The 12,400-nt window shown below is 41.6% G+C and overlaps 1 protein-coding gene across 1 annotated transcript in view; it reads right to left on the bottom strand.

Annotated features, from left to right (window-relative positions):
- The window catches only part of LOC132263790 (B-cell lymphoma/leukemia 11B), a 29,812-nt gene extending 18,032 nt beyond the window's left edge, over positions 1-11,780 (bottom strand). The window contains exon 1 of the mRNA XM_059763774.1: positions 10,752-11,780. Coding sequence (XP_059619757.1) covers positions 10,752-10,788 — 37 coding nt within the window. The 5' untranslated portion in view covers positions 10,789-11,780. The remainder of the gene's footprint in view (positions 1-10,751) is intronic.
- Positions 11,781-12,400: the final 620 nt, after the last annotated feature.

Genomic DNA, 12,400 nt, shown 5'->3' with positions numbered 1-12,400 from the left:
TATTTAGGACTGAAATTTTTCTATACCACAAACCACGTCAGATAAGGTCAAGAAAGATGTCGCAAAATATATGTCCACAATTTGAACACCACATCAATGAAGTAGGAAAAAATATTATGATTGTAATCTATCAAAAATTCTATCACTTACGTTCTAACGAACGAAAACCTGCGTCGTCACTGGTTGAGAACATAATTCCGCACAATTGTGATTCCCTGATGTGGATCAGAATGAATTGAGATCAACTTTGATCACTTATTCACAACTTTGTCGAAAGTCTGGGCAAAAGATCTTCACACGTCAGACAACACGGACAAACTAAAGTTTGCCAGCATCGGTCGACAATTCCTTTCTCTGGGTCGATCTTCTTTTTTCTGACACATTTGTGGGGTGAGGAGAGTGTCCCTTCTCGGTGGCAATAAAACTCAGGGGTAGTTACTGCCTCATTGGCATGAAAAAAACCCTCAAGGGACACAGGAAGACAGAACAGTGAGACAGAGAGGAGAATAGCGATGAAAAAAACAGGTCAAAAATATTATAATTTTCTCTCACTGCGATCTTGTGATCGTCGGTGATTTATTCAACAATTTTTTCCATGTGAAAAGAGACTCACGAGGACGCTTTTTGTGTTGCATCCCTTGTATACATCTCATTAGAAATTGAATTAGATGATGCGTTTTCCGCTCTCAAGGGACTCGCGCAGTGAGATTTTTTTTTCTCTCCCAAGACCGAGATAGCAATTTTTTACGGACCTCAACCCTTGTCTGGGCCTCGTGAATTAATCAGAGAGATTTTTTTCCCATGAAGGAAAATTTGAAGGCTGTTTTTTTATCACATCTGGATCTCAACATTCGGAAAGAGAAGGCAATTTCCTAACGGTAAGTTTTATGCAAATGCCCCTTCTTTAGGGAATTTTCTAGTTTTTTTCCAGTTCATTTTGTGTGTAGAAGAAGAAAACAAAGAATCCAAATTAATTCCACGCGATTCAGCAGCAAAAAAATCCTCTAGGATCAATCCAATTGTTCCGTTATGAAAATCTTTTGGATTTCTTGATTTACTTGAAGCTTTTCAAAATTCTATTCTGCTTCAAAATGTCACTCACTCATTTGCAAAATAGTTTCACTGCAAAAAAGATACTTTCATAGCTATAAAATAATAAAAATAGTCCTGCAGTATTTGAAAGTTGTGCAAAAAATCTACATTTGGCCTATCTAAGACCATGAACTTGACCCATGAGCAACCTTGAGAGACTGCAATTTGCAAATGCAAGTTTACGTTTTATGTTTATATTAGCAGCCAGTGATTTATTGGTGCTAAAGTAGATGCGTTTGAAGTCCCAGTGGGTGACCATTCTCAGTCTGACCACACTGGTCGAGAGAGATGAAAAATTCACGAAGCAGGAGGGAATGCAATAAAGTCATCATGGTGTAAATGGTGTGTTTGGGTGTACGCGGTGACAACAGTTAGGAAAAAACTAAGGCGGTGTTTCTTTAGATGTCAACACGGAGGAATGGGACCTTTTTTGGGGTCTTTTTCGCAATGTTTTGTAAGGAAATTATTTGGAAAGTTCGCTCGCAAAATAGCCGAAGCGCTGAGAGTCCGAGCAGGCCTCATTTGGAGGTTTTGGAGGTCAGTTCAATAAATAAATCCCATCAGAGTCCCTCTGGATGTGTCTCTGTTGGTTAGTGGAGTGCGCGCTTTTTGAGAAACGGCAGCTACAGAGGAGAGATGCCATCAATGATAAATAAATTGAATAAAAAGCTCAAGAGGAGCGGAGAAGAGATTTGTTGAGACACATTTGATGGTACAAGAGTAAAGAAGAAATATCGTGGCGAAGAGAGAAAGAATGAAAACATGCTCTGGAGGAGAGATACAAACAACACAAGAAGTTACACTGTCACGTACCCTAAAGACTATAAAATTTAACAAGCAACAAACAGTCAGAGTTACGCAATGAATTATTATTCCTCCAACTTGTCTCCTTCCTCCCTCATTTTTAGCATTCTTCATATTCTCCTTCTTGCCTCTTTCATACCTCCATTCTGGAGCACGGCGCCCCATTAATAAATTAACCGGCCATTCGAGTGTGGATGAGAATTAATTCATGAAAATTAGTTTTATTAGCCGATCTTCACTTTAAGTAACGCCCGATTCAATGAATATTTCCCCGGCACTTCATCGCATCGACACGTAGAATTAGCGTGCCAGCGGGGATTAGGTTAATTTCTCGTTGGTGAATTCTTTCTGCTATCGCAGAGATACGCTCTTGTCTTTTATCGTGGGATCTTTGGCCGCTCCACAAGTGGATGATGCAGGGGAGAATAGACAAATCTCCTCAGTGTTGAGCGATTAAAGCCGTAAATCTGTTCTCCCAAGAGTGTCTTCTGCTTTGCTGACTGACTTCCGTGTGAAATTACTGAGCGGGAGTTCCTCAGAAGATTCATTTGTTGAAGACAATGGACAACATGCTGCTGAATGCATGCCACACAGAATCCCAATTTGGCCATGAAGAGCTCTATGGGGGAAGGATGGCTGAGGTCATGAAAGACCAGTTGAAAATCCGCAAATTTCACGGGTGAAATATCTATTGATGAGGAAGTAGGATTCTGCGGATGTTTTTCCCCTTCCTCCACACTCCTCTCCTGATCGGTGAAGAATCCACGAGTCCACGATTAAGACTCCTGGGAGAGCACAGTGTGTCCCCTTCTAGCTGGCATCTCTACAACACCGAAACTCCCTGACTTCTTTGCCACCAACATATAGTTCGTGAGAACCTGATGATTATCGAGAGATGTGCTCGAAGCATCCAGCACAGCAATATTTATTCTTTGCACTGGGTACATTGGGAGGCCCTGCCGAGTCTCGTGGGCACAACAATCGCTTCGGACTGCAAATTCACGTCCATCGCACTGTCGTCACTCTTGGCGCTCGCTTCCTCCACTGTCTTCTTGGGATGGAAGGTTCAGCAGCACCATTTGGCATTTTGGAGTCGCCGACGACCTTTGATTTGCCATTTCTATCTCCTTCACTCCCTCACTGGCCGCCACGTGAAAAAATGCAGCAGTGACATGGTTGGAACACACACAAGACTGTGGCTAGAGCAAGTGCGGGTCAAATGCGAGGATCTGGGAATCTCGCTTGAGAATCACATCCAGCAAGATGATTCTCCACACAAAACACACACACAAAACTTGCACGCCGAGCATTTTTCAACTCTTCACCCGGCCATCAGGAAGGAATTCCCACAACACTCTTCCTTCAAAACCCCTTTTCTGTGTTGAGGCCTCAATATTTGCACCTGCAAATTTTCCCACACACCCAATGATCGATAATCCTCAAGTGTGATTTCCAGAGCAGAAGAAACAGTAACACACCGGACAAAGACACTGTTTTGACCACCGAAATCACCGCCATAAATCCCACAGGCTCTCGAGAAAATGGGATTTTTCAAAGGGTCACTCTCCCACTGTGTCTTCCTCTCCAGCCGAAATGCGTGAAATGGAGTGAAGACCAAGGATAACTGCGCAGAAAGGGGACCGAAAGTGACCTGTTGGAACAACTGGACAAAGAGGATCATTTTCTCTGTCCTTTTTGTCACAGTTGTTCCGAACATTTGGCAGCTTCTGCTCCGATGGAGAAACTTAACACTTGTTCCCAGAGATTAGATAGGGAGAGAGAGAGAGAGAGAGGGGGAGAGGAAAGGCCAGTGATCTACAAATTGATGGGTTTAGGGGCTGATTTTTTCCTCTCTCTCGGAATCCATCAGGAATTTAATGACCATTGCAAGATCGTCAGATAGAAATATGAAACATTTGTCTGGACTTCTGAAGGTTTTTTTTGACATTTTTGGGAGCGAATTGACGAAGAGATGCGAATAATGATATTTGGAGCTCAAAATATTCAAAAATAGATTCCAAAATGCCAGTTTTTGGAGGAAACAAAACTCTCTTGCCATTTTCCGCAGTCATTTTGGGACTGATACTGATTTAAAGCGACTCCTTTCACCGCCCGGGTCATAAATGTCACTTATCTTGAATCGGCAGATAAGACAACAAAAAAATCAATAGAAGACCATTGTGTATAAATCGTGGACGGTAAAATGAAATATCTCTTATCTCATGGCTTTTGAGGCAATTCCGTGTGCCATTGCCATTTAATTGCAGTAATCTTGTAAATAGTGCATTGAATGCAAAACAAACCATTGAGATCCAGAGGAAAATTCTCTAGTCTCTATTGAGTTCTCAATCTCTCGCGGTGAACTCTCATGGCTGCAGAGGTGGTGAAAAAGGTGAGCCCGAAAGCGGGAAATTAACAGTAGAATGTAGGAGAAAAAAAGTTATCAAATATGCATCTCATATTCTGCATACAAAAGACCAACACAAGAAGTGCAGAGGCTGAGGAATTGAGAGGAGAAAATGCAACACAATCAATTAGTGTCAAGATGGATGGTAAAAATTAATATCAAGCCACACACATTTTTCCAGCGCCACAGCCGGAGATGCATTTGTGAATGTGATTTAATTGCATAAAAAGTGCACGTATAGACGGTTTCTATCGGTGTCTCGGGAGAATCTCTTCAACTTAATTAATCATTGTGTATCCATCGTCCAAACACGCGGAGGAGTGTAAAAATGCGCGGGAAAATCGTATAGAGTGCATTTCAATAACATAAAAATCGTCCGAAGCCGCTCGGCTGCAGTCTCACAATAGATGGGAATCTTCTCACGTGGCCACAACTTGGCGCCTCCTCCTCGCCCCCGTCCAGGTGAGTGCATTTAGATCAGGCAATCATGGTAGTTTGTGGAAATTAAATAATTTTTTGCCGTCTTTCTCTCACTCTCTTGCACCCACTTTTTGCACCTCCAACTTTTGCCATTTTCCCTCCACTTCGTGGTTTTGTCTTTCTCGCGCCAAACACGGAAGTGACTCTCCTCCGCCTCAATGCAACCACGAGAGATGGCAATTTGAATTTCTTCTTGCACTTGTTTGGTATTTTTTTCTTCTGCACAGCATCGCGCGCCTTATTTTTATTCTCCTCTCAAATTATGCTGATTAAATATCACGGCAATTAGTGCACAGTGTGAATATTGTGTGAATGTGGATTTGCGCCGGGCAAATGTGGCGATTATCTAACGGATTTTCAATGCACACGCGTGAGAATATTCACACTTTTTACTCATGTCTCACTCTCTTCCTTGGAACATATCGCGAAAGTTCTTTGCGAAACGTCCAGATATGGCCGCTGGAGTAGGAATTTCAATCTTGAATAGGTATATTTATTCAACATAATTACTGGAATTATTTCTCACTCAGATCACCAGAATCCATAGCGCATCCTCATTAGTGTTGTGACAAAATTCGATGCACTCTTTTGAATGGAAGAGAGGTCAAGACTTACCCCAAGGGAGAGACATTATGGTCAAAAGTGGTGTACAGTTCAGCAGAAGTGTTTAGAATTGCTTGAATATTTGCAATATTAGGCGTTTAAGAGCTACTTTTCTAAGTAAATTAACACAATACTTACAGAATTTTTACACTACTTTCTTCAATACAAATTTTCATTATTTTCTAGGTTATGTAACCAACTTAAAGCAATATTTAGTGACTAAATCAATACCAAGAAACGCCAATTTATGTATTTAATATAGAATAATTCATATTCCTTAGTAAACTTGAGCGTTTGTAATCAAATGTTAAACTGTGATAATTACGCTAAGACTGATCAAATGGTGAAAGTATTAGGAACAGATGTACACTATTTAGCCATACTTTCTCACCCTTGACTTACCCAGCAGAAGAATAAAAGTCGGGCAACCTGGGAAAATATGAATTGTGTTTTGTCCAGAGACTGATTTGTGCAATTGAATAAATGGCCAACCTTCGAGATTGATGTTGTGCGTGAAAGGAGGGACATGAATGGGTTAAGAGCTGAAAAATGACCAAAATTCTGACAAATACACATTGTCACATTCCTCCCTCATTTCCTTTGCCTCTTCTCTCGGCCATATTACCCGGGCAAATTTGTCATTTCGAGGAATACATGAATTCCACAATATATGCCCCACAATTAAGGTCTCTCTCGCTCTCGCTCTCTCTCTCTCTCTCTCTTGACATCCACTGATGAATATTTGTGTGAAAGAAGGTGGACAACAAAAGTGTTGAAAAAGAAATTGACTCTCTTGAAATCGTAACATTTCTCACGCTATTCAATGTCTCATTTGTGAATTATCTCGCGGAGACGCTGATGGTATTGAACAGTCGCGAGAATGGTGTGGATTCTTGCGGATTTTGCCAAATGAGAGAAATGACGCGCATACAATCGAATTGGGCGCGAAGATGCACAAGGAAGAGGTGTACTGACGACGATTTCCCGGCGCTAAGATATGATGGCGCGATGAGGAGATCGCAGAGATTTCGGTGATCAGTTCTCGCTGTGGGAGAATCAGGTGTTCCCGGAATGCAAAGCTTGAGAAAGAGCCCGCGAAGACAATCAATATTTTGGCGCCAATTGTCGAGTCAATAATAAATTTGTATCTCTCTCTCCTTGGCGGGAATTTCGCGAGCTTTTGATCTTTTTCTCACTCCTCATTTCTTGTGTTGTCTGCGCCTTCACATGCAGGCACCCAAGTACGGTTGGTTTTTCAAGTGAAACTCCCGAAGAGAGAGAGAGAGACATTCGATGGTGGAGACTTTTCCACTGATGCATTTAGCCTTTCAATTATACAAAAACAAATGCGGGCATCGCATAAATTATCCAACTGTCACATTATTCATAGATTTTAGTTTTTCTAATTGACCGCAGATTGTCACATTACTTTGCAATATGCTCTGAGATGCGGTGTGCATAGGTAGTTTGAAAACGAAACAAACCCATCAGACAGTAAAATCTTGATTTAGTCTCCTCTCATTCCTTTCTTTCTTTTCCCTCCCTCATCTCCATCCACATGGCGGAAAAACCACGGACGACAATTCTTGATCATGAATATCCCCAGCAAATACACATATAAAATCTTTTAATTATTCTCCTTTGCCATTGCGCGCCGTTGCCATTGAAAAGTCTCTTTGTCGCAGCATCGCCACTGTTATGCCTTTGCGGCAAAATCATCATCGATCGATCGACGGAAAACAGAGGAGAATTTGATCTATGGTCAGTGGTGATCAATTCACCTCTCCTAACCGCACAGATTACTATCAATCTGGCGGAGAAATTCGAGAGATTCGCTACTCTTTGTTCATCCAACTCCACACGATCATTCTTTGACTGCGAAGTGCTTCATTCACAGTTCTTCCCCTCTTTCAGCTGCACTCCTACAAAAATCAATCCTCAATGAGTACATCTTCTTCTATTTTCATTGTCTCTATTGCACCAACTCGGCCAGAAGACTCCAACAGCAGGTCTGTAATTGGCGACCGCTCGGAAAAGACGCATTGAACCAATTTATCAATGAAATGAATAAATCTAATGTTTGTAAAATAACTTTTTCGTCATCCGACGGTTCTCTTAATCTCTGCAAAATACTCCATCTTTTCCTATTAAAATGAGATATTCTTGTCTGCCAACTCAGTTGATTCTGCACAAATCTCGCGGCAGATATCCTGACATATTTTTATCTTCATTAAAACAAGTGTCAACTTTGAAGCTCATTCAATTGTGCCTCAGTAAAATTCACAATTTTTCCCAATAGATGCACTTCTTCATTAACTAATGAATTTCTGGAAACTTCTGTTTGAAAACCCAGCAATAAATTGCATTGCCACGGAAAAAGTGTAAATGCGTAGCGCAGAGACAAAGTTTCAGGTAGGAAAATTTATTCCTACCAGAGAGGGTGGTTTTCGCAATTAAAACACATCCCTTTATTAAAATAACAGTGAACACGAACAATTAGAAAACCCACGAGAGAACATGAAAAATGATAACGATGTGACTAACTGGGAAAAACGACTAAATCTGTGTGCGCGACTCTCGGTTGCGGAGGAACCCGTGGAGTTAACAAAGCGATGAAAATTCTCTTATTTTCTCCCGCACATAAAACATATCGGGAAACATCGTCCACCCAGCAAGAGTCGATAAACGACTCTTTCCCAAAAAAATACACACAAATGCGTGTAGGCGAAATACAAACTTTCCTGATTAAATGAGTTTCAAATAAAATGCAAATCGGAGGAGCGCATTTTATATATTTAACTTGTGGAAATTTGCCACATTTTTAACAAATCAAACTTTTTAATAACCCACAATTGAGAGTTTTTTCTGCTGAAAAATGAAAGATTTTAATTGGTAAAAAGTGCCTCCATTGCAATACTCATTTAGCGACCCGATTTTTAGCAACTTTGACCACCCATTGACTCACTTCTTCGTCTTCTAACCAATCACAAGCCACTAGTAGTACATAAACACAGTTTTTCTCCTTGTCGAGACAACAGCATTTTTCACACAAAAGCTGGGTAGCCTTCGAATGGTTTCAAGAGAGCTGAATTGTGTGAATGGCAGCAAAATGTATCATATTGAGTGATTAAATGCCACTTATGGCAAGTAATGCATGAATTCACGAATATACATGTTGTATACATAATGTAAATACATCTATGCACAGATACAGCAGCTTTGCAAACTTTTCTTACAACTTGTGTATAATTAAATTGCCTTTATTTTAAATGGTGAGTGAATAAATAGTTTAATCCTTCTTCAATTGCTTTCTCAAATGCAATTGAATGATTGAGATTATTGGATCATAATTAGACTTACAAAAATTCAATTACCGACAAGACTTTTTATTTCTGTGACGCCGAAGCCCCACCCCTTGAGCATTGATTTCGCTATGAGTCTGTGTGAGTTTGTTACGAAACATTACTGAAGGGTTAACGATTCACCCTTCAAATCAATCAGATCGACACGCAAGGCAATAAATTCCACCGTTTTGCATTTTCACCATATTTGTGGTGATAAGGCTGTGAATAGTAATTTGAATTTCCACTGATAACTTTTCTTGATATTTCCATTTCATCATGTGCAAAATGGAATTTTTGCGTGGTGACTCTATGTGATTTTCCAAATCAATCTTTTTTTCCTCTCTACCTCCGGCTTAATAACTTAATTGCGAGGCGCCACGGTGCAAAAAGTAGCCGCTGAAGAAGACAACGTCGAAGATTTTCCGGTAGATCGACAATGCAATGACGCAGAAAGAGTTCCATTCAATCTCCACGGCCTTGAAGGGCTTCTTAGCATATTTCTGTTGAAAGAACCTTGAGAGTGGACGAAAGAATGGACCCGGAAGGGATGAAAATCTCCAGTGGGATGGCAAGCGGTTAAAGGGCTCGCAGACGCTGATGAATGGAATTAGGGAAGAAGGGTTCAGTGATTTCTGACCATCTCCACGCCAAACATCCAAATTTTTTTTGCCATACCTCACTATGATCCTTTTTCTTGAAGCCTTCAACACCCCTCTGGCTGTTGTTCTTCGCACAGAAAACTTTATTTATCACCACACTCAACAGCGGTTACTATAGGGATGAAATTTTTAATGACCAACGGTTAGCAACTGGGACAACTTTTCATTGAACAACCACCGTGTTTGATCAATTTCCACGTCCTGCCGCTTTGTTTTTTCGATTCTCTAAAATTTTTGCCTGTTTTTCTCATTCTTAGACCTTCGTCTGGCCTCCTCACCCCACCTGAATTCATTAACTTCTCCACCCCACGCTTTTCCCAAGGCTCCTCACCACGGAGAAACTCTACTTCTCTTGGCAGTCTCGCTTCGTCGAGTGAAAATGGAGAAAATGATAATTTTTCGTTTCGACATGTGCGTATGTTTAAATGCGAATAAGTGTGGATACAGGTGAAATTGATATAATAATTGATTTTTCTCTTATCACGAAATTTATCGGCTGCCTATGCGGGCATTATGGCTCTGTTTTCGCCTGCGAAAGAATGCACCAACATGCAAAACTCTGTGTTGAGAAATCGATGAACAAATTCGCGTGAAAATCTTAAAGTGAAAATTTTTCACTGTATTCGCTATTGAGAGTCTCCAACTCAGTGAAGCACTCGAGTGTTGCTGCTCTAATTAATATTTCTACCACCCAAAGACAGTATTTCCCACAATTTTCCTCATCCCGTCTGAGGACGATGATTTTCCTCTCCCCTAAAATACACCTAAAATTTGCCTTCTCTCGGTCGCTCTCTCGCTCTCGCCAAATTTCTCCCGCAGAATCTCCGTGAGGGGGTTGAAAGTCGCGGAAAATGAGGCGAAAAAATCACGCGCGCGGGAGGGTGTTAGGAAAAAGTTTTACACTGGCGAAAAGACGTCGCGAGTGTGAGAGAAAAGTTCTCAGCTGATTTTTCGGGAAGATCGCGCGAAGAGAAAATCGCGAGATGCAAATTTTTCATCATCTCAGCAGCGCGAAAAGACGAAGTGGTGAAAAGGGAAAAGCGCGACAGCGAGGAGGAAAATTTTAAACGCTAAGCACGAAAAATTACTCGCAGTCAGTCGCTGAGTGGTGTTCTTAGGGTGTAAATGAACGTTATTTGTCCGTTGAAGAGAGAATCTGCCGCGAAGATTCGCACCTCTGGACCAAAAGGATTTTTCTCCCTTATATTATGGGACGATATATGCAACACAACGATTTGAATTTGGGATAATGCAGGACAATTGCAAGTGGCGAACAGTGACAAAATGTACATTGTAGGTTCTCAGCAGAAGGTGTACATTTGGGCATAAATCACATCTTTATATGGAAAATACAACACTCACCTTGTGCAATTCGAACAGCTGGCATTTTAATTCTCATTTTGCTGCCGGTTCTTTAAACTATTTCGTGATTATTGAAAATTTTTACTGGTGCTTTCCGCAGTGGAAATGAGCAGCGATTTCTCCGCCACGAGTAGTTTTATTCGATAAAACGGGAAATTGAAAACAGCGAAAAACAAAGGATAACTGATTAAACGAAGAACTTCAATTAATTTTGATAAAGTATTTGCAGGAAGATGTAATCATTTTCTTTAGTGTTTCTTTTTGTATTTGCAATTTCTGTAATCACTTTCCAAACTTCATTGTCAAATTAGATGTTCTCTTGTATTTTATATCACAAAACCGTATAATTTTTACTCGTGGACTTTTTTGCACTTTTTTTTAATTAATTGGACTAAAGTTTTGTCTTTTGTTCAATTTGTGGAAAACTTGTGTCCTCTTTGAATCTGCACGACTGTCAGGTTTTGCATATCAGTGGGAAAATTTTCTTCTCAAACTAAATTGACTTCATGTTTTTGTGAGTTTCTTAGAGAAAATCTCTAGATTTTTGCACACATTTCACTGGCTATTATTCACTGGCGAAAATCTTGTGGAGTTTCTATTCTCGGCCACATTTTTTATCGCTTTTCTCTCTTCTGTCGCATCACAAAATCCAGCACATCAGGCGACCAACTCATGTCCTCAGAAGAGAAGTTTTCGGAAAATCTGAATCACACTCTAAGTTTTCCTCACACTGTCTATAACACTTTCGGTGGCGACTGGTTCCTTTAGGTCAGCTTCAACAACTCGAGCGATCGCATGGCTAAGTCACTGTTGACCTATAGTGGTGGGAAATTGGTAGGAAATCCATAAGATGCGTAGGTGAAGAGCTGTCTACTCCTTCGATGGGCTCTTGGTGGTCAAAAAGAAAACACTCGTCACACGCGATTGATGATCAATGGAATTAATAGCTGGGCGGTGGAAAAAGAGCCCGAAATTGTCGGATGCCTGTCCACCCTCAGTGATGCTGAAGTGTCCTCTTCAAGTGTTTATTGTGAGAAACTTGAGGCAATAACGGAACCCGGGATTTGCGTCCGCACTTCGCGACAGTCCGTTTGCATCTAATGTGGACGGACCAGCAAATACGTTATATCACCAGCCAGCGCCGGCCACCGGTCCCCGCTTTGCCAGCCCAGTGTGTGTATGTGCGAGACAGCGACTGCGACGACTGAGCCACACGGCGAACACGGCGCTCTAACACACTCTCCAGCCAGTGTCTTCCTCTCTCGAGTGGCTGCTGCCTCTGGATCCGTCGTCGGATACTCACGGCGAGGTATTTCTGCCGCGGAGAGGCCACGGAGGGTGGGTGAGCCTTATGTATAGCTCTTGGGGGCACACACATACGCTGTGGGAAATGTCTCGTGGAATCTTCTCGCGACACCCACACACGCGCGACACCGTGAGCGGAGGGCTTTCCTGCTCCTGCCAATATCCCGTCGCCCACTGTCCGTGGAGTCCGTCTTGATTGCGCCCTGCTTCGGAGTGACAAAGGCTACTCTCTCGGCACTGAGTCCGAAACTGACACAGTCCACCAATGCTGATGATGCTGAGAGCAGCGTGCGTCCATCGAATCCCCTCTCCAGAGTCCTCACTCTCTCAGACGAGTCCTTCGG

The sequence above is a fragment of the Phlebotomus argentipes genome, unplaced genomic scaffold (assembly GCF_947086385.1).
Source record: "Phlebotomus argentipes unplaced genomic scaffold, Phlebotomus argentipes genome assembly contig_39, whole genome shotgun sequence".
NCBI lineage: Eukaryota > Metazoa > Arthropoda > Insecta > Diptera > Psychodidae > Phlebotomus > Phlebotomus argentipes.
Note: the sequence above shows the minus strand (reverse complement) of the source record. Positions and strands in the feature narration are given on the sequence as shown.